Source organism: Cololabis saira, chromosome 2 (genome assembly GCF_033807715.1).
Source record: "Cololabis saira isolate AMF1-May2022 chromosome 2, fColSai1.1, whole genome shotgun sequence".
NCBI classification, from domain to species: Eukaryota; Metazoa; Chordata; class Actinopteri; order Beloniformes; family Belonidae; genus Cololabis; species Cololabis saira.
Window position 1 is genome coordinate 20643912 of NC_084588.1, and position 20481 is coordinate 20664392.

General features: G+C 38.1%; 2 protein-coding genes across 2 annotated transcripts; one reads left to right on the forward strand and one right to left on the reverse strand.

Moving 5' to 3' along the window:
* The first annotated feature begins 1176 nt into the window (after positions 1–1176).
* On the forward strand, positions 1177–11524 carry myef2 (myelin expression factor 2). Its single transcript, XM_061740101.1, has 17 exons — positions 1177–1360; positions 3166–3368; positions 4119–4171; positions 5080–5087; positions 5208–5301; positions 5681–5872; positions 5963–6116; positions 6234–6283; positions 6372–6432; positions 6970–7089; positions 7474–7518; positions 7596–7694; positions 7822–7917; positions 8031–8087; positions 9440–9594; positions 10936–10987; positions 11151–11524. Exons 1-17 carry the CDS (start codon positions 1251–1253, stop codon positions 11312–11314), a joined length of 1713 nt encoding a protein of 570 aa, XP_061596085.1. The 5' UTR covers positions 1177–1250; the 3' UTR covers positions 11315–11524.
* A 278-nt stretch (positions 11525–11802) lies between these two features.
* slc24a5 (solute carrier family 24 member 5) lies at positions 11803–20117 on the reverse strand. The gene is made up of 9 exons (XM_061709603.1): positions 19859–20117; positions 17836–18015; positions 16794–16877; positions 16434–16537; positions 16177–16277; positions 15511–15797; positions 15208–15417; positions 13670–13771; positions 11803–12761 (listed from the first exon to the last, which is right to left on the reverse strand). Exons 1-9 carry the CDS (start codon positions 20013–20015, stop codon positions 12439–12441), a joined length of 1548 nt encoding a protein of 515 aa, XP_061565587.1. The 5' UTR covers positions 20016–20117; the 3' UTR covers positions 11803–12438.
* Between the last annotated feature and the right edge of the window lie 364 nt (positions 20118–20481).

Consider the following 20481-nt stretch of genomic DNA (forward strand, 5'->3'; position numbering starts at 1 on the left):
AAGGGCAGAATGACCAGACCAATTCTATTCTATTCTATTCTACTTTTCTCTATTCTATTCTATTCTATTCTATTCTATTCTATTCTATTCTATTCTATTCTATTCTATTCTATTCTATTCTATTCTATGCTACTCTATTCTATTCTATTCTATTCTACTTTATTCTATTCTATTGTATTATATTGTATTCTACTTTACTCTATTCTATTCTACTCTACTTTACTCTATTCTACTCTACTTTATTCTATTCTATTCTACTTTACTCTATTCTATTCTACTCTACTTTATTCTATTCTATTCTATTCTACTTTATTCTATACCATTCTATTGTATTCTACTCTACTTTATTCTATTCTACTCTACTTTATTCTATTCTATTCTATTCTGTTCTATTCTATTCTAGTCTAGTCTAGTCTATTCTAGTCTACTCTATTTTGTTCTATTCTATTCTATTCTGTTCTATTCTATTCTACTCTACTTTACTCTATTCTATTCTATTCTACTTTATTCTATTCTATTCTATTCTATTCTATTCTATGCTACTCTATTCTATTCTATTCTATTCTACTCTACTCTACTTTTCTCTATTCTATTCTATTCTATTCTACTTTTCTCTATTCTATTCTATTCTTTTCTATTCTATTATATGCTACTCTATTCTATTCTATTCTATTCTACTCTACTTTTCTCTATTCTATTCTATTCTATTCTGTTCTATTCTATTCTATTCTATTCTACTCTACTCTACTCTATTCCATTCTATTCTATTCTATTCTACTCTACTTTACTCTATTCTATTCTATTCTACTCTACTTTACTCTATTCTATTCTATTCTATTCTATGCTACTCTATTCTATTCTATTCTACTCTACTTTTCTCTATTCTATTCTACTTTTCTCTATTCTATTCTATTCTATTCTATTATATGCTACTCTATTCTATTCTATTTCTATTCTACTCTACTTTTCTCTATTCTATTCTATTCTATTCTATTCTGTTCTATTCTATTCTACTCTACTTTACTCTATTCTATTCTATTCTATTCTATTCTATTCTATTCTATTCTACTCTACTTTACTCTATTCTATTCTATTCTATTCTATTCTATTCTATTCTATTCTAATCTCCCGGTTGCCTAGCAACAGCTCCAGTTCTCGCGGGAGCGGCGAGCCGCGCTGCTCTTTTCTAACTGCGTAGTCGTGCATCTTCATCTCCATCTCCCTGCGTTGGTGTGAGACGAACCCTCAACATGGCAGATGCTGTCGTTTCTGACGAGGAGCCGAGGCAGGAGGAATGTGGTGAATCTATCAAGTCTGAAACCGACGACACTTCTCAAGAAACACCGAATGGAGTGAAAACGTGAGTATAAAGCGCCGTGCGTCTCCCGCGCTACTAGCCGCTAGCTCGCTTAGCAAACATGGAGTCCTGGCTATTGTTAGTCAGGAGCATCTTAGCGCTGCAGACATGAATGAAGAAACAGGCCCGGCGTGTACTCGTGTTCTGAATGCTGCGTTTATGGAAAACACCGCATGAATAGTATACCTTGCATAAGTTAAAACGTGGTGATCTTACAATACACGCAGTTTGATACAAAGGCTCACTATGCTAATCGCTGCGCAGTGCTCACATTAACGGGGGATTTGAAATGTCAAAATCCAGCGGTTTTGTGAGCAGCAAATTTGATTAGGTTAAGTTAACGAGTGAAACAGTCCACTTGATTTCAGTGGTTATTTCCAGCCATGCATAGACGTTAGTGTTTTATTTAAAGCTTTATGCTTTAATTAGATTTAATACATTGTGTTTCCCTTTGTAGTGGCAGTGCCTACAAATCCCATCACTTTCACCTTTTTGCTACCTCATACTGTGCAGTATGCTTCACTCATTCATGTGCAATATTCTTCACTCATTCATGTGCAATATTCTTTACTCATTCATGTGCATCGTTATTCTCTTTCACTCATCTTCATAGAGTATTTATTTTTATGTTTCTCATTTTGTTGTTTACACAGTCCATACTTTACATACTGTAGTCTTTGCATGTGTGCACTTTTATGGAGCTGCTGTCTAATCTCATTGTACCAGTATAATGATATTAAAGTTTTTCTATTGATCTATTTATCCTACTTTTTCTACTTTGCTTTTGCATGCTAACGATCAGTTTATTATGTCAATTATTTGCAAAAAGCCTTGTTAGTAACAACTTGGACCTATTTGGACATGTTTAAAAGAAAAAGGTCAACATCTTTTTAAAATAAAAACATATTCTTTTAAATACGTTAAAACCAAAATGCAGACAACACAAAGAAAATGTAATCACTAAGTGTTTAATTGACAGGTTTTTAAAAGTGTGACTGATACTGTATCTCCTTTTATTTTGTTCTTGGAAGAAGTGTCACCTTCCAAAACCTTGAAACTAGAACTAGCAAAGTGGACCACATCAGTCCTTACACTGGTTCCCGTATCTCAGAGAATAGACTTTAAATTACGTCTGTTTACAAATTACTAAAAAGTTCAGGACCAAAATACACCAGAGCCTTGTTGGTATACCACCCATCAGGACCTCTCAGATCTTCTGGTTCAGGTTTACTCTGTCTCCCCAAAATCAGAACGAAACATGGAGAGGCAGCATTCAGCTTTTATGCTCCACCGATCTGGATCAGTGCTTCTAGAAATCAGCAGGAATGCTGAAACTCTTGGTAACTTAAATCAAGGTTAAAAACGAAATTGTTTACAGCTACCTTTGACTGAATTATTTAAACCATTCTGAATTTAACTTCATACCATGTTAATTTCAGTACTACACTGTTGCCCTAGCTTAAGTCTAAGTTTTATTTTTTATGGTACTGTACTATAACTCATAATTTATTTATTAGTGTACTTTTTTTTTACTTTTTGTGTTTACATTGTGTAAATGAAATGTGCTTTACACATACACCTCCCTTGCCTTCTTTCCAGAAGGCTTTGTCAGGTCATTGGTTTCAAGCTGACAGTCTTCAGGGTAAAAGTGAAACATCTTAAAGAACAAAAGCAAAGGGAGTCCAGCTGCCTTGTTTCAAGCCTTGAGTTATCATGGCCTGACTGATCGTCTACACCAGTGTACTGAGACTGTGATCTTTTAATATGGATATGCTGTTCTTTGACCTGCAGCTCTTTGTGCTTTGTAGGGACAGTGATGAAAGTAAGCCCAGTACAGAAAAACATGATGGCAAGGATAAGTCCCCTGGGAACAGAAGAGGAAACCGCTTCCATCCCTACAAAGACAAACATGTTGGAGAAAAGAAGAGTGCTCAGAGGAACCGAGTGTTCATCAGTAACATCCCCTATGACATGAAGTGGCAGGCAATTAAAGATCTAATGCGAGAGAAAGGTAATGTCCCCAGTTACGGGGAGGATGTCTTCCCTTCTTTCTGTCTTCTCTTCTAATTAGAAGCTCTTGACCTTTTTTGTTTTTATCAGACGGAGCATCCTGCTTCTAACACTAGTCTGTTAGTTTGTAGTTCTCTCTGGATGTACTTTGTGCAGGTATTAAGGAAACAACCAATTGTGATTTTTAGGATATTGGTCTTTTAATAAAACTTTTATTGGCTGGACACCAATTTAGTTTGGAGTGATACCTATGTGATAAAAGGAAGATGAACTTGTAAATTGATCTATGGCATTGTCAGCTCCAAAATGTAACCTCAAAGTAGAAGTAGAATTGATTGTTGAATGTTTTTTGCTGCATTTGTTGCAAGGTGAATCTTGACTATGAATGAATATATTGTAATGTTTTACTTTCTGAATTGGGAAGGTCACAAGAAGCCTTTTGAGCTTAAAGGATGGTGTAAAATTCAAATACCATGAATGGAATCTGTTGATGAACTGATCATGTTGAAGTCTTTTGAATTTCCCAGGTTTATGTAGCCGTGTTTCTCTCTGGCCTTGGCCTTTGGGTGTCTCAGTCACTGCCCAGCAAGGCATGGTGTTGTCTGGTGGGATGTTGGTCTGGGCTGACTGTTGATCATTAATGGGACATCTCCATCCGTAGCGGCATTGCCAAGGCCAAGGGCGACTTGAAAACTGGGTGACTTAAATTACTTTGTTCTTTTGGTATTTTTCCTTTGTATGTCTCATGTAGTTGGTGAGGTTACATACGTGGAGCTCTTTAAGGATGCTGAAGGAAAGTCAAGGGTAAGTGATGTGGCCAACTTGCTGCACGAGGTTTTAAATGCCCTCAGCAGGCTCTCATTAATCAAGTGCTTTTCTAGGCTCTGATACTGTGTCTTTTGAACTGGAGATATTATAGGTTGTTTTTAGAGCCTTATAGATGGTTAATGTTTGATATTCATTTGAAAGGGAGATGTCCTGATGATTTCTGGAAAAGTAGCCCAATGAACTCATTTTAGAGAACATTTTGCTTTTGTTGTTGTTATTTTAATTGGTTTGTTTGTTTGTTTGGCCATTTTCCAAAGGGACATGCTGGTTGTGTGATTTTTATGATTGATTGACTCTCATGTCTTAAATTATTTGGAACAGCTTTCTCTTCAATGGAGAAAAACAGTTTCGAACGATCTTGTAGCTTTTATTTTTTTATTCATTTATTTGTTTTTTAGATTTATTATGTTTTACATCAAAATGACACACAATTTTGCTTAAACCAATTTAGCCATAGTAATGTGTTAAATTAATTAATCACATTTTTTTTTTCTATCATGGTAATAGTGGTCCAATTCAAACCATGAAATCTTCAAGCCAAATTGCAATGCACAGGTGGACATTTGTAGAAAATGTTTTTAATGGAATATTTAAATACTGTCTTTTATCATGCATTTCCAACCTAAAACCTCTTAATATACATTTTGAATATAACAACTTGCTTCTAATAGGCCCTGTGTCTTGTTTCCAATAAACACAACCAAAAACCTGCTGGCTCAAGTCAGTGGGCAAAGTATGGCCAACATGCACTCAAAAAATTGTAAAAGCATGTTCATACATTAGATTTACAATAGTGCCCCTATTTTATTTCTTGATATTAAATGCATTTTTTTTGTTCACTCCTTGTGTGCGATCGTGGATTCCTATGATGCCCCCATGGTCAGGGCTGTGGGTGAGATATGACTCCTTTTCTTCTTCTTTTTTTCCCACCAAAATTTTATCTTTTATGTTTTGCTTTCTTGAACTCATGTGGGGCTTCTTGTGTTGAATGTGTTCTTTCCTCATTCAACAGTGTGGTGGAGTTCAAAGATGATGAATTTGTGAAGAAGGCAGTATCAACTATGAATAAATTTGACCTGAGCGGAAGACCACTCAACATCAAGGAGGTGACTCAAATTATGTTTTAATATCTGAGCTCTAATGTATATTTTTATGTGTGTATTTTTGAAAATGCATTTTTAAGATTTTCTAAAGTGAGTAATTGTAATGTGAATTGCTGTTGTTAACAATGATACTTCTGATAAGTAGTTGTATGTTTGAATCTTTTTTATAACATTGTAATAACACTTTTATTCCTTCAAGTTGATTTTTTTTTTTTCTGGAAGGTTAACTTGTACAGTGTTTTATTTATTTTAAGTTAAAACAGTTTCGTATTGTTTTAAGAGGACAATTTATATTGGAGGAAAAAGAAAATTTTCATGCAAGTAATTACTAATGTTAAATGTGTAAAATTCAAACGTGTTAAATTATAATTTGCGTGTTAAGGACCCCGATGGGGAAAATGCTCGCCGTGCGCTTCAGCGCATGGGAGGAGGTCAGCAGGGTGTCCGAGGGCAGGACATGGGGCCGGGTGGGATGAACGTCCCACCTTCCATTGCCAACAACCCTAACCTCCCACCAGATGTCATACATGCATTGCAAGCCGGGCGACTGGGCACCACAGTGTTTGTGGCTAATGTGAGGATATAACAGAAGCCTTTTTAAATCGAGCTAATAAAAGTTTGTTTGTGTTGCTTTAAAGATTATGTATTTTCTGATGTTTTGCAGCTGGATTTTAAAGTGGGGTGGAAGAAATTGAAGGAGGTGTTTGGTATGGCAGGTGTGGTGAAACGAGCAGATGTAAAGGAGGACAAAGATGGCAAGAGCCGTGGGATGGGAACTGTAACTTTTGAACAGTCACTGGAGGCTGTGCAGGCTATTTGTATCCTTTTGTGCCCACTCCCCGTGCCAAAAAATAACTTTCAATATTAAAACAAAAAGACAACATACAGCAACGTGCATTATATTTTTGTGTTGTTTTTCTTGATTCTCGACTCAGCCATGTTCAATGGACAGATGCTCTTTGAGAGACAGATGCATGTTAAAATGGTATGTTACTTTTTTCAAATTGATTAACTTCAGAAGTCCGGACTTTAGTAAAATAACCAAATTGAACACCTTTTCTGTGGTCCTGCAGGATGAAAAGTCTCTTCCCCTTGATGATTTCCGCCAAGTAGAAAAAACCCCCCAGTTACCACGTGAGTATAGTGTTATTAACATGCTCTTTGGGAGAAAGGGATTTTAATGCAACATGTGTTAAACAATTTCCTGTGTCCCGTTAAAGGTGTCAGTTTTTTGCTAATGCAGTAGTAATTGAAATTTAGATTTTTTTACACCCCCCCCCCCAAACTGCTGATGTGCAGCAGTTTGAAGTATTTGTTACAGGAACAGTGTGTCCAATATGCAGTTTTTCAGTAATAACTGCCCAATGTTCCATGAATATGTTTGTATGGAAATGTAAAATCTCTCAAAATGACATCATTGACTCCTGTTTGTGCTTCAGTGCCGTGAGACTGAGCATACAGGTGAATCGTACTTCAAAAGCACTTTTGCCTCACAGAACATGGATTCATAAACGCCACTTATTCTGAGTGACCTGCATTGACTGCATACATTTTGAAAGCACTAATCTAGTAAATATTGAATAATATTGCTGAAGTTTTATTCTTTCCCTGTAACTTGTGTTCCCTTTGTCTATTTTCTCCCTTTTTAACTTGCTTTCTCTTGTCTCACAGGAGGGCTGGGTGGTATTGGCATGGGTCTGGGACCAGGAGGGCAGCCGATAAATGCAAACCGTTTGAGTGGAGGAGGAGGAGGAGGAGGTGGAGGAGGAGGGGGAGCAATGGGCTCTATGGGTCAGTCACCTCCTGAGATATTTTTTTATAGTGGATGAGTAGGAAAGACTGGGATATACTTCACCGTGCATAATTGTTTGCCAAAATGTTCCAATGTTTGAAGCAGCCGTTTTTTGTTTTTTTCCTCAAAAATGCCACTTTGTTAAAATCAGTAGATCTTAGAAGTTGGTGAAAGTCATGCACTATTGCTGAAACTTCAACCATCAACTCTGAGTTAACAATAACATGTTACGTTAGAGTCAGCAATGGTTTTTGTTCTAAGAGGAGACCAGCGTGATACTTACCTGCTCATTTAAAATTGTTTTCTTCCCTATTAGATGGATTTTCACTTAATTGTATTGTTATTCACAGTGAGTGCATTACTGAAATGTTCTTCTGCCACAGGTGTGGATGTTTCAGGTTTTGGTGGAATGAACAGACTTGGAGGAGGTAGGTTCTTGCTATTTACTGGTTTAGTGATGGAAAATGTCTTAATGAGACAGTAATGATCCCACCTGGTCCTGCAGGAATGGGTGGTGGTGGCGGCGGCTTTGGAGGCATGGAAAGCATGGGTGGTGTAGGTGGATTTGGAGGCAGAGACATGACACCAGTTGGTAGAATGGGAGGTAAGAGCTTTTCAATTAACAGTACACACATTAGTCTAAATTCAAGTTAATTACGGTGTTAACGTAGAAAATGCATCTTTGGATTATTGCAACTTCATTATAACTTTATTTTTTATCCTTTTTTGAGATATGTATCGTTCAGGAATGGGTGGAATGGATCGGGACTTTGGCCACAATGACATGCAAATGAACCGAGGATTTGGGGATTCTTTTGGAGGAATGGGTAAGTCATATTCTGACTTAATACAGTTCTGAATTTCATTTTTTTTTTTTTTTATTTGTGAAATGGTCGCATTATTTGCTCCTAATCAAGATAAACTTTTTTGTGTGCTTTAGGAGGTTTTGGAGGCGCCATGAGCAGTGGTGGCATGGGACACATGGGGACTGGAATAGGTAACTTAATCCACATCTTATGTCTTTTTATAGCCCTTATTTACACAATATTTTCACAGCTGTTCAAGTAATGGATATTATATTGTATTGTTATTAAAGTAGGGGATCCTTGGGCTAGGGATGGATGCTGTGGTCTAAATCTATCACAATATGTTTCTAGATTTTGGTTGATGTATACAAACCGTCTCGAATACCCACAAAGGATCTGTGCCCACAAATCTGAAAAAAAAAAAATAAGTTCAAGTAAATTAATGTTCATGATTTATTTATATTCACAACCAATACACATGACATTACCATCAAACAAACTTCTTGGTACTGTCAGTATTAACGGTTAGTTTTAAACTTTAGAGTTCGGCTTTAACCAAGCTTGCTTTTAAATAATTAATTGGCAAAAAATGTTTTTATCAAGGATAAATATTAGGGGTGTAACGCTACACATACGTCACAGTTGGGTACGTACCTAGGTATGGGCGTCACGGTTTGGTACGGGTTTGGTACAACGGGGAAAAATGCAACAAAAAGTGAATCATCCAGATCCGGTTGCCTTGAAGTTTGCTAACAAGAGGAAAGCACAGTTTCATTATAGAGCTGATAGTCACTAGTGGAAAAAATTAGGTGATGAGAAGGGTTTTTTGCAAAAAACAACCAAACAAAGGAAGGTCACCATGGTCAGCTTTATTTTAGCAGAAAGAAAAAAAATTGTACTGTAAAAAAAATGCTGAGATAATAGTAATAATACTACTAGTAGTAAAGACTGGCACCAAGATTTATTTTTACATTTGTGTTTGAGTGCCAAGAAAAATGAGAAAAACCACACATGGGTCAAGCTTGATTATACCATAAAAACGCCTTTTAACATTTGTTCTAGCTTTTTATTGGAATTGTGAAACATTTCACCATAGTTGCACAACAGCCATGTTGTAGAGGTAGCATGCTTAGGCATTGTTGACTTAGCATTCTTTGAGGTAAACGACATTTCACCCCAGCCCTGTGTAGATAACTGGACTTGAAGTCTTTTCAACACTGCTGCCTCATTCAAAAAGGTGTAATTTTTAAATAAACTTTGATTAAAGAAAAGTTTACTCTTAATTATTAGTTTCATGCTGCCTCAGAAATGTGCTCTGTTGGATCTTAAGTGATCCAGTTATTATGTCCAGGAACTTAATGAAAGCTTGCCTGTGAGGTAACGAGAAGTATTATTGTAAGGTGTGATGTTATTTTCTTAAGATTCTGCTCATGTTACTCTGTGATCAGGCTTTGCAGGGCTATTGTAGTACTGGAACCTGTTTAAAATATTGCTGTTATAGTACTCTATTTTCTTTTTAATTTTTATTTATTTATGTTTGCAGGTGGTGGAATGGGCAATATGTCGATGGGCTCCAACTTTGATCGTTTAGGCATGTCAGGGATGGACATGAACCGTGGCTTTGGTGGCTTTGGTGGTGGAGGCCACATGGGTGACAGAGGATCTGCCAAAGGAGGCTGTCAGATATTTGTGAGAAATGTAAGTGTACAATAGATTTGGGGGAAAAAAAAGATGTGATTGGGAAATTGTTGCCTTAACCTCTGATTTAATGATTTCTCAGTTCAGTTACTTTCTCCTAGTTTGCACTATTTGTGCTGTGTGCTTTTATTTTCTTTGCTTAATGTGCATACTGAGCCTTTCACTTTGCTTCAACTACAGTCTTCTTAAGAAAAAATATTCAACCCTCTTTGAAATCTATAAAAAAATGTAGACATAAGCAGGTCTTTGCATAGGATAAATATAACCTCAGATGAATAACTCCACACAACATTTTAAGAGTACCAGCCAGGTGCGGCCAGTCCAACACGCGTCTGGAGCGTTCAGGTTGTTGTTTACATAATACCAAAGAGGGTAGATATCAGAAATGAGCTCAGAGAAGCAGCTGTTGCTGCCTAATGGTCTGACAAGTGTTACAAAACAATTTCCAAACTATTTTGAATATGTTATTCTCCGTCAAGAGTATTTACAAGTGGAAGACGTTGATGGTGACATGCTGATGTTAATGACAGAAAAGGAAGAGTTGCCAGGAGAAAGAATCTTCTCTGAAAAGATCACAGCACCACAACTAACTAACCCCTAAGCCGCCGTGCTTACAAAATCAAAGTAGGAATATTTGGCCATACGGCCACATTTGGTGAATGGCGATAATAACAACACATATCAGCCCAAAATCTGGTTGCTAGTTGTTGCTTCTTCCTAGCTGCAAAATCATCAAGTGGGGCACTTTTACTTTTCAGATTGAGGCCACACTGGTCTCAGATTTTAGGCTCGCCTTTTTTGTGTGGCACAGTAGAGGCTACTGGGAGAGTTGGTACGTTTTAGCCTTGGGCTGGCCCGGCCTGCGTTGGTAACAGGAAAGAAACTATTGAGTGAATCCTGAACTCTCCTATAAAGCAGACTGTTCATAAGTTAAAAGTGAGAGCAGCTATCTGACATGAAAGCTTTGGCTTGAATTGGGACTTGATCCCAACATTCCAGTAAATGTACAACAACATAACTGGAGAAAAGTGCTGCAACAACCTGGTCAGAGTTGAGACTTCCACCTGGTTGAACCTGATAGGACCTTGAGAGTACATGAACAAATGCCCATAAATGTCAGTGCACTGAAACAAGAAAAATTGGCCCAGAATCCCTTTTTATTAGATGATAAAAATGTGTATTGTGTCTTGAGCATATGGTGGTGTTCATTTGAGGATGTGTTTTGCCAAATTTAAGACCTGGCAAGGAAGAGTTTCCGTACTCTGATGCAGATTTTGTTTCAATTGAAAAGGATTTCTTCTTGCATAACTAAAAGTTTAAATTGTTGTTTCTGTCTTGCAGCTCTCCTATGATCTCACATGGCAGAAACTGAAAGAAAAATTCAGTCAGTGTGGTATGTTGTTTTTTCTTCTCTCACTTATTACACAATAATTGAATATTATTTGATTATCAAACAAATGTAAAAAATGATTGATTGATTACTTAACGTGTAGGCCAGAACTGCTAGTTTAACAGTAATACATGTTTTAGTTACAGTTCATTGTTGTTTCTCACAGGCCCGGTGATGTACGCAGAGGTCAAGATGGAGAATGGAAAGTCAAAGGGATGTGGAACCGTGAGATTTGATTCTCCAGAGACGGCTGAGAAGGCCTGCAGGATGATGAATGGAACCAAGATCAATGGCAGAGAGGTGGATGTCCGCATCGATCGCATCGCCTAGAGTTTGTGTACGAGTTAAAGTATTACACTAACACATTCAGCTCCCTTGCCAATGATCTCGTTTTGTTTTAAAAACACAAATACTTCATATCTCCATTTCTCCAGTTTCATTTTTGTTTATATACCACAGACCTAATTTTATCTTTGTTTTGTAAGCCCTTTATAATTTGTCTGGCAGTTTATTTGAACAATAAACTTTTTAATTTTTAAACTTGTGGGTTGTACATTTTCTGAGGTCAAGTCTTAAAGTTATTTTTTTTTAATGTGAAAACTGAACCTAAGCTGTGGCTCTATCCAGCTTTATTTCTCAGCACGGCTGTACATATGACGTCATCTTAAAAATTCAATATTCATCTTAAAATTGAGCATAAAAGGATGTTATTGTTACCTGCACTCCAGTGTGCTGCTAAAACTTGAGACCGTGTTTTTTATTGTCATTTTTTTAATCTAAAACCGAATGATTTCTGCTGTTAGTTACACAGGTCATCGTCTGAAGTCCATGTAAGAGTTTCAGTTGGCCGTAAACGTTACTGATAAATGCCTAGTTGTTTTTGCTGAAAGAAGAGTGGAAAGTATAATTTTTTTAAGGCTTATTCCTATGTTAATCCCTTCTCGGAAAAACTTTTATTTTTGTGTGTAAGTACACCTAATTAACTATGAAAAGGGGGACAATACAAATTGTTTGGTTTGTTTAAGAACAGCAATATTTCAGAATTTGATGAAGAGCCTCAACTGTGAGATAACTGTCAAAACTGGATCTTGGCAAATCCACACAAGAAACGGATCTTTGGCACATGTCCACCTTTGGTAAAATTTAGAACTTTAACATCCTTTCACAGTCACAAAATAATACAAGAGAAGAACCACTTGTGAAATGTGGACAAAGTCAACCAGCAGAAACCAGGCTGCATCCTGAATTCTAAAAGTAGTGAGGAAATGAGTACAAATACCCTGACAAAGCCCCACTGAAGAAATGCTTTTTCACCAGCACTTATCCACTGGTGTAGTATTTGTGGAACTGGGGCCAGGCCCCCTTGTCTTGACATTTGAAGGTTTTAAGAGCTTAGAAATGTTGCTGTGTGTTTGGTCTCAAAAATATGGCTTCAGTCCTGAGAACCTCAGATTTCAGTCGCTGCACAATCTTATTGGATTATTCCCAATAATCCCCAACTCATACAGGATGGATAGAGTGGCGAAGAGGATATAGAAGACGAGAGAAACAATTCCCAACTTCCAGTCCAGCCTCCATCGATTGATGTGGACGGCTACAAAAAGGAAAACAATTGAAAGGAGGAGTGTGGCAGAAACGAAGATCAGTCCAGAGCTGTTGACCTCAACGGGGTTCTTGGTGTCAACAAAAGCAGTCTTGATGAACCACGGCAAACCCAGGCACAGCATGTCAAAAACGTTAGAGCCCACGATGTTGGACATGGCCATGTCAGCTTTTCCTGATAAACGGAAAAGAGAGTTACATGATGAATTCAATTGGATATTTGCACTTTTAAGCACTGCTAGGTTTGTATTTTGTGCATCCACTTCACAAGTATTTAGGGAACAAATCTGTGGTTCTACTGATGAACAGAGGTGTCAAAAGTATTCACATTCATTGCTCAGGTAGAAGTATAGATACTAGAGTTTAAAATGACTCCTGTTGAAGTATCAACTCAAGTTTTTTACTCAAGTAAAAGTATAAAAGTACTGGTTTCAAAACTACTTAAAAGTATAAAAGTAAAAATAATGTAAGGGGGGAAAAAAGCTATTAAGGACAAAAGCCATTGAAAATGAATGCATCTTAGTATAATGCAAATATATTAAAGAACCATATATGTGTACTATTGAGCATTAACATGTGTTTCAGAGAGCAGGAGATATGATGACTAGTTGCCTATAAGTATTGTAATGGTGCAAAAAGTCAAACTTCAGAGGCATGTTATCATTTATCCTAACCTTTATTGGAATGTACATCCAAGTTTAGTTGCAGGAATCTGATGTAAGAACAAAACTGGACAAGAACATCTGTGCCACAACCAAATTCACTCTATCCGGATGGAGCAATTTAACTGGATAGTTTTTTTTAAAGGACGAAATGAAATAGAGTAACGAGGCTGTTTTTAAAATGTAAGGAGTAAAAAGTACAGATAATTGCGTGAAAATGTAAGGAGTAAAAGTAAAAAGTCGTCTGAAAAATAATTACTCCAGTGAAGTATAGATAACCAAAATTTCTACTTAAGTAAGGTAACAAAGTATTTGTACTTTGTTACTTGACACCTCTGCTGATGAAGATCTCCAGTGACTTCAAGTTATTTTATTCTGTTGGTCAGATGTCTAAATGGGACTGTTGGTACAACATTATTACCTTCTCTGGCCACCATCACACTGGCGACTGTGTCCGGTATACTGGTTCCAGCAGCAAGCAAAGTGAGTCCCATAACTGTATCAGGAATGTTGAGGGTCTCGCCTGTGCAAACAAAACCCCAGCACAAGATTAACCCTCCAACAGTTCAGAGAAAAAAGCAACTTGTGAAGTGTGGTTAGGGAGTCAGTCAGGCAGGAGAAGCAAACGTAAATCCCGGCTTTCAAATGTTTTCATCTCAAAGTGCTACTACCCCTTCAGGAAGCTTTATCATGAATGAAAACCCCAAGTCTATCATCAGACCTCACCATCCATGAATGAAAAGTGTAAACAGTCCATCTTTGTCATTATTTGGTGTCCTCTTGCTACTGCGATTCTTATCTGAAACTATGAAGTCTTGTGACTCAAGTCTACAATGCAATAATCTGAATCAAGTAATCAAAAGAAATGATACACTGTATTGTTCATGCCCGCTCTTTCATATGACCCAACTCTTCTTCTACGTGCGCGTATCTGATGACTATGGGATAATAATCTCATTATACTTCAGAAGACCTACAGCTGTCACATGAGACCAGATCCTGGGCGAACAGTTGAGTTTACATCTCTCCCGTGGACAGGGGTTGACCCTGTTCTCAGACCTTCGCCAGGTTCTGTACGTACAGCCAGTCCTCACATGACTGTTTCCTCCGGGGCGAAGCTGCTGTAATCCTGCCGCGGCTGGCGGGGCACACGGCCCGCTGGAGCCGTAATAGCCCCTCCCCGGGACAATGGCATCTCAGGAATTAGCCAGCAGACCAACATGTGACTGCGCTGTGGAAATGAGACGTTTTTCTCACAAGTTTCAGACACTTGTGATCCATAATGGCTTGCTGACAACAAGGGCTGACCTACACCTGCCTCCAAACTGAATCAGCAGAGAAAATGTCCAGAGTTCATTTTTAGCTCATTAGGCCTACACATGGACTTCATTTTCTTTTTGAGGACAAATAAAACAGGTTTAAAGGCTGAAACTGTCCATGAATATTGTTCTTGCACTATATATTTTCATCCCTGCTGGATCATTTCTGAAATGCGTTCTCTTTAAGACCCTGTACTTACTTTTAGTTCGTACTGATGTTGCCAAAATGTGGTAACTAGTATTCAAACAACTGCAATCTGCAGCATCCGAGAAGAACCTGGATGGTTTGCTTTCTAGAAAAATTATCCAGGCCTTTGCTGCAGTGCTGCATTATATTATGTGATGTACTACATCTCATAATGTAATTCACTGCTACAGCTAAATCTGGGCAGAGAAGTCGGGTAACCGACTTCCGTCTGTGGTAGCATTTTTGTTTGTGTAAGCTACACCAGTGCAACATAATATTTAATCCTGATATTAAGTTTGAAAGAAATCAAATATCCACTGCAAATGAGGTGTTTTCGGCAGTTTGGGAGAAGTGCCTGGTTGTTTTCGGGGGGGGAATCGAGTGTTGTTGACCTGTTTTACTTACAAAAACCTTTAAATGTGTCATGTGATCTCTTTAAAACAAGCATCTTACCAACAACAGTGACCATCCAGACGAGTATGTAGGTGAACGCAGAGATCCAGACAGCTGACATGAGGAAGGTTATCATGAACCACTGCTTCCAGAACCTTCTCCTGCAGTCGGGGATGGTCACAAAAAGCAAAGCGATGACAGGCAAAGACAGAACCCAGATGATCCTTTTGAGGTCGCTCTCCGGCACGGAAAACACGCTTTTATGCTCTGCTGTAATAAAGCCAGAACAAGAAAGTCTATATCAAACATCCAACAAGTTACTGGCTGGAAGTGGAAGGATGTCATGGTCAGAGCGTCTCTGACCTTCGGGAGTGTCGTGGAGGCCGTGAAGGCTGAGGGACAGGTGAGAGTACCCCGAGTCGTCTTGGAAGATCCCGCTGTCTGTTCTGGAGGGACCACGCACCCGCAAACTGGTGTCGTCGTTCCAGCCCATCAGAAGCTGTCTCTCTTGTTTTGTACTACTAGAGCCTGAACCCAGACAGCTGCAACAAGGGCTCAGCTTCCTCAGGATGAAATCACTGATGCGGAGGTCAAAGCACAGAACAACGATGTAGACGCTGTAGACCAGCAGAAGACAGGCCGCCTCGTACCTGCCAGGAAAAACACAGCTCAAACACAATTCAAACAAACGGTACATCTCTTGTTTTTAACCTGGCTTATGTTTCATGTCTTATCTGAAAACTACTGATTTAATTTGTTGTCTTATTACTTTTTTTTTTTTATTATACAACAAACAAAATTCTGATAATACACGTATCTCACATCAATCAGTGTAATAAATGTCAGTGAGTCACAGCGCTGTACAGCACAGTTGTTTATGTGATCTATTATTGTGTTCTCAGTTTCAAAAGATGCAATAAAACACTGCCTCATGCTGAATTTTATAACTGCCCACCTTACATATAGGTCTGAAGATCGGATAATCATATAATACTGAGTCATTGTACACAAATACACACAGGCACTCACCAGTACACTCTGTTATCAGAAATGATGCCTATAACAGCAGCAACGCTGATTCCATATGCCAGGCAGTCCCTGAACAGAGGCCAACAGGTGAGCCGCCCCGCCTGATAAAGGAAGCAAAAATAAATGTTTTACAGAATATAAAGCGCAGCACGCCAAGCAGCTCCTTTGCCTTGGCCTGGAAAAGGCGCCAGTCTTCTGCGCTGACGGTTAGTAACTGGGTCATATTTTTCAGAATATGTGAGTGATTTAAAATGTACCAAAGGCGCCAAGAGCCCACAAGCGGCGCATATTCCAAGTAGGTTGTAGACGGCTGATCCCACGATGGTGCTGATCCCGATGTCCCCCTTTGTCACAAACACACCTGACACACCAAGAACATAAAGGCCACTGTTTAGCTTTAAAGGAAGGAGAAATGTCAAAGTATTTCTTAATATGAAGAAGAAGAACAATTCAACACAAATGATGCTGAGATGGAAAATGTGCAAAAACAAAGGCCATGCAGCATCCCGTCCAGTTCTCATGTGATGGTCACGTCGATCAAGTCCAGGCTGGGGGATCTGTGACAGTGACTCAACATTGCTGCTTGTTGTTATTGTTTTTTTCTTATGCTTGATTACCCAGGAATGCCGTGACTAGTTCGGGTGCAGAGCTCCCTGCTGCCATGAACGTGGCTCCTGCCACATCCTGAGTCAGTCCCAGACCTGAGGGAGCCCCAAGAAACAAAAACAAGAGGAAAGCTGCTGAAACACAAGCCAAAACACCAGAATCCCAAGCTGCAATATCAATGACACAACAACAACGGAATGGTGATATGAAGAGTGGGATTAGTGAACGTCTAATATTTGACATCACGTGACAGGGGTGGTATCTACCCACCATTTGTGACTGATAAGCGGTTTGAATGCTACATTTATGGTTCTTTCTTTCATTAAGCATAAATATAGATTAGCTGCAGGTTGTAACATCGATACTATGAGGACCAGCTTTCTCTGTAACTGATTGTTGGTGTCTGAAGATATGAGGATAGATTTGTTTTGAGCTTTGTAAACATTTCGTTGGTTAAAGAATAACTTTATGACTTGAGAAGGGTAGAATGGATGGTTAAAGTTATTTCCATCTATGGCTCTGTTTTGAAACTCTGGACTTCTTTCATCTGGATATTTACATCAAGAAAGAAAAAGGGAGATTTTTATTAATTCTGTCATCTCCCAGACGGTAAATGACAGAAGGAGAACAGTAACCAACTCTAAATTAGTTTAGACACAGACGTTGCCAGACTGCTATGTTTTATATTCTGTCAAATATATATGTGTCAAACAAACCTATTCCATGCTCCCTCTAGAAATTGGGATGGAAACAAAATGTTTCCAAAATATTTAAATAGTTGCCCAACATTGGTTTCCTCCAAACATACTGAGGAGTATTAAAGGTAGGGTAAGCAGTTTTTGGACAACATCTCATTGGTTGACATTTGAAACAAAACATGAGGAAAAGAGAGAGAGAGAGCATGCTGGTGAAGCCTCTCCTCAGGTTAAAAAATCTGGATTTTTTTCGATATGTGTAACGTGTTATAGTTGTGAAATAATACAATAACCCCTGAAAACACCTTAAACACACAGATATGACATGTAGACAAACAAGATATTTCAGGCGACTTACGTTCACTTATTACTTCTAGGGATGGCAGGAAGTAGTCATCGCAGACTATTGCAACAGCCAAAAGCATGTAGAAAATAATCATGAAGTAAATGACGAGCCCCCCGTCCTTCCTCTCCTGCACCGTGAAGAAGCCTTCAGGAAACTCAGAGGCTTGTGGTGAGATGCAATCTGATTCATTCTCTAAAACAGCAGGAAACACACACATGTATGGGGTGATTTTTTTTGTATCAAAACTCAATACAGTCTCTGGACCAACTTTAACAACTAAAACACAGTTAAATGGAGAATCCTATTTCCATTCATTAATAGATGAAAATAAATATGATCTTGTTCTGATATTTGGCAGTGGCTCAAAAAAAGAAAATATTTTCAAATTTAAAATAGCGATTTTGTTTACAAACTAATTTGAGTTTCAATGGAACGTGGGATATTTAGGAAAATACTATGACACAGTGATGATCCTTTGATGGTTTCATTTGTTTCACATCTATTTTAACCCTAACTCTCTGGTTAGGTGCCACAATGACCTAACATATACATACATAACATCCAGAAGTTTTCAGCCAATGACCTTCCCTACTTTTAACACATGCTCTCTATGAAAAAGACATCTAAGAATGATTGTTCGATGAGATCAAACTAGAAATGTGACAGATTTGTGGCATCCACTGTAAGTGTTTCCCAATCAAGGTTGATTAAAGGATATATGTATCTCAAGGTTTGATGTCCAAAAAAAATCATTCAAATGAAGAACTTGCCTCATAAATGAAGAGTGTAAAACACACTGTGGCATTTCTGTAGAATTGGCCAACGAATATGTGCAGTGGACACTCAAATGAACTGATTCTAGTGTGGTTGAAGGGATGGGAAAGGTTGTCATTATTAACTCGTGATTAAATTTCATGATTTCAAAAGGAGCTGGAGACACATCAGTAGGGTACAATTGCTTAAAATGATGAATATCAAGAAAATTCACATGAAACTAACTTTAAATAGAAGTAAAAAATTACATTAGACTTTTTATTTTTGATCATTTATGAAAAGTTTACAATGAGAGCTGTTAGAACTGGTAGGACATCAGTATAATTCTGTTCTTGTCACCTAAATAAAGTAACCTTTTTAGGACCTCAAGCAGACCACTGGAATGACCACAATCAAATTTGTAGAATGTTGTTATTTTACGTTCATTTATCAAGTTAAAAAGTTATATTTGGGAGTAGTAGGATGATCACAGTTTAGCTACAACATAAATCAAAGTTGAAATCCCAGTTTGTTCTTTTACAGGGATGCCTCATAACGATTTACCATGTGACAATGGGACATCTGCTGTGCTTCTGTACAACTTCCACACCACACACCGCTTTCAGCGTTAGCGTAACATTTATATTACTGTCACTTTAAGAGAACCATGGCAACCTGTTAACCAACTCCCCAGTCATCAGCCTTTTGTAATCCCCAAGTAAAAGTATCAGCTTCAGTTTTTAGGGCAACTACATTTTATTAATTTCTGCTATTTGCTGAACATCATCGAATGATATCATATCTCACAGCCTGGTCTGAGTCACCCCCATTTTCAAACTTAATCCGTCACAGAAGAACAAACAAACTAAAAAGATTTATAAGCGTATAAAGGCCTAGGCTATTGCACATAACACACACATACAGGTTAGAAGAACTAAATATAATACAGCAGCTTAGTTAGTGATGGATTGTTTTTCCAAAATTTTCCCATTTGAATTTTTCAAGCCAGCAGATATTCCTTTAATAAAGAATCACTTTATTTATCAAATGCTACATCTTTTACAACATATTAAGGCTATTTTTGGCTAAAACAACTTTTATTGTAGCTTGTTAGAATGATGATATAAAGAAGTAAAAGTGTGCCAACTGACTCCAGCCTCTCTCATTCAAATGTGAATAGATTACAATGAGCTGTTTCATTCATATTGATGCATAAAGCCATTTATAATAGCAAATCAAAGTATTAGTGTAACGCAGGAGATAGAAAAACCACTCTACTTACCCAGAGCCCTGCGCACCCTTACAAGGTGGGTTTCCTGAGTCGTGTTTGCTGTAAACGACACAAAATGAACTGTGGCATACAAAAAAATGACAAAGCCTAGAAAGTAAGGTATAAAATCCGTCCTCCTCTTTTGCTGCAGAGGCGCAGCTGTACCCATACTTACTAATTTAAAGACTATATAAAACTAAATTCAAATTAGAAGTTTTCCAAGGACTCATATGTGTAGCTATTTACACTATTAAGCTTGCAAAGACTGAAAATGTGCTGTAACTGCTGCTGTAACTAACTACACTAATGCTAAAAGCTGCAAAGAGAGATTAAAGCGGGGGTGAAAGCATCTTTAAAAGTCTGGTGCTGCCAAGAGTGGGGAGTGGGGGGTGGGAGGGGTGGGTGGGGGGGTCACGAGTTGCGAGTCATTCCACTTGACTTGAACACACTCCTGCCTCAGGGCACATCAGGGGTGTAATTTCTCATCAGAGTAGTTGAACACAGTCTTACCACATCTTTAGTAGAGGGAAATGTGTGTTCTCTGCAACGCTTACAGAATCAGGCACAATGAATCCTCGAGCTACAGCCAGAGGCAAACTTCTGTAAAAATGTGTATAATAACCCCAACGGAAGGA